Source organism: Grammomys surdaster, unplaced genomic scaffold, assembly GCF_004785775.1.
Source record: "Grammomys surdaster isolate TR1022 unplaced genomic scaffold, NIH_TR_1.0 104216, whole genome shotgun sequence".
Taxonomy (NCBI): domain Eukaryota; kingdom Metazoa; phylum Chordata; class Mammalia; order Rodentia; family Muridae; genus Grammomys; species Grammomys surdaster.
Window position 1 is genome coordinate 1 of NW_021609610.1, and position 2180 is coordinate 2180.

A 2180-nucleotide genomic window follows, 5' to 3' on the forward strand; every position below is an offset into this window, starting at 1 on the left:
CTGCACATTTGTATTCCACTTGGACTGGTTGCACACTTGTATTCCCCGTGCACAGACTGCACATTTGTATTCCACTTGGACTGGTTGCACACTTGTATTCCCCGTGCACAGACTGCACATTTGTATTCCATTTGTACTGGTTGCACACATGTATTGCACTTGTACAGGCTGCACATTTGTATTCTTCTTGCACAGACTTCACACACGTATTCCTCTTGCACAGGCTGCAGACTTGTATTCCGCTTACACAGACTGTATACTTGTATTCCTCTTCTCTTGTACAGGCTCCACACATGTATTCCGGAACAAAAACTGGGTTGGTCACTGATGTTCAACGGGAGCACCAGGAACTCAAGAAACAGGACCAAGACACCACTGACCTCGGAGGTACAAATATGGGTGTGCGTAGGCCACTTTCAGCTCCTGTAGCTCTCTTTTCTGTTGTGTGTTGCTTGTCATATTTGCTAGGGGAATGCTTCTATGTCTCTGCTCTGCTTTTCTGCAGTACCCTAACGTCAGTAGTGCAAGCACTACTTTCCTTCCCAGTGTGAAAGAATGTTGGTAGGAGCCACTGTTCTCTGTCTCAGAATTCTTCCAGCAAGAGATCCCAAGCAGTTGGTTCCTAGTGCTAGAATGTTATTTCTGACTGTGATGCCTGGTATGTATCTTTAAAATGTGATTTTTCCTTCATAGCTCAGTTTGAGTTCACTGAAACTGTATTTCGAGACAAGTCTGGTCGGAAGAGAAATCTGAAGCTGGAGCGCTTGGAACAGAGGAGAAAAGCAGAGAAAGACTCAGAGCGAGATGAGCTGTATGCCCAGTGGGGGAAAGGGTAAGTGTGCCCCTGAGCACAAAGCTGGACTGCAGGACCAGAGCCAGCCATTGCCTTGTGTTTCTGGAAGCTGATACGGGGTGAGCCTCAAGTGCACAGTCTCTTGAGATGGTGGGTTCAAGACCCCAGTCGGGATTCTGGGGCTCCTACAGAGGGAATCTTCCAGGGCAGCATTGTGGTCTCTTAGTGTAGGAGGGAATTCTCAACCAGGATGCTTCTTTTTGCCCAGGCTTGCCCAGAGTCGGCAGCAGCAACAGAACGTAGAAGATGCGGTGAAGGAGATGCAGAAGCCTCTGGCCCGCTACATAGATGACGAAGATCTGGATCGGATGCTGAGAGAACAAGAAAGAGAAGGGGACCCGATGGCCAAGTTTATTAAGAAGAATAAGGCTAAGGAGAACAAGAATAAGAAGGGTGCGCATGGGGTTGCTGGAACCGGAGGTGCCTGAGAGAGTTGTCAGACTGCTGTGCTTAGCTTTTCCCAGAGAAGGCTGCCCCTCACCTACTGTAATGCCCTTGTGTTTGGAAGTTTGGATCAAAATAATAGGAACTTCCATGAACGATTTTCTCCCATAGCCATCTAGCCCTGAATTGAATTGTTTCAGTAGTTCATTTCCTTTTTCTCATTCTTGTGTTTAGTGAGGCCTCGCTACAGCGGTCCTGCTCCTCCTCCCAATAGATTCAACATTTGGCCCGGGTATCGCTGGGATGGAGTGGACAGGTAGGTCTAGTTCCTATATTTTTGTTTTCTCTTCTGCGTGACCTTAACCTTTTCTGGTTTCCTTTTTTTTTTTTTTCTTTCTTTTTGAGACAGGGTCTCACTCCCTAGCCAGGCAGCCCCCCAACCAGCACTACCTCCTAGGTTCTGGGAATCCAGCATGGGACCCACAGTTGCCCACTACACTTGCTCTCACTCTGTGGAGTCACAAGGGAGTAGCACGCAATGTGTGCTTCAGGCCTGAGCTCTATTTTCCAAGGCCTGGATTTCTCCCGTTTCCTTTCCATCGTCACTGAGAAACTCAGGATGAACGACTGAAGTGGCTCTGACCAGTCCCACTTGGTTTCACACGTTGGTCACGCTCAGTGTGCTCTGAGGGTTAGAGGATGAATGAGGGCTGTGGCCTTGGGCCTTCTCTGTGTTGTGTCTTTAACATGTTGTGTTTGAACATGAATTGTCTATAATCCTGGAGGAAAGCCTGCCACCTCATGTTAGCATGTAGTGTCATGGTTCTGAGAATTTTAAATCTCAGGACCCTTTTATACTGTGTGTTAGTGAGATGATGGCTCTCTGGGCAAAGGCGCTTGCTGCCAAGCCTAATGACGTGAGTTAAGTCTTGATACCCACGTG

At 47.9% G+C, this 2180-nt stretch overlaps 1 protein-coding gene across 1 annotated transcript; it reads left to right on the forward strand.

Moving 5' to 3' along the window:
• Positions 1-25: 25 nt before the first annotated feature.
• LOC114635442 (BUD13 homolog) lies at positions 26-1553 on the forward strand (the record flags this gene model as incomplete). Its single annotated transcript, XM_028784030.1, has 4 exons — positions 26-387; positions 694-832; positions 1062-1246; positions 1472-1553. Coding segments are annotated over exons 1-4 (500 nt in total), but the record flags the coding sequence as incomplete, so codon positions are not given.
• Positions 1554-2180: the final 627 nt, after the last annotated feature.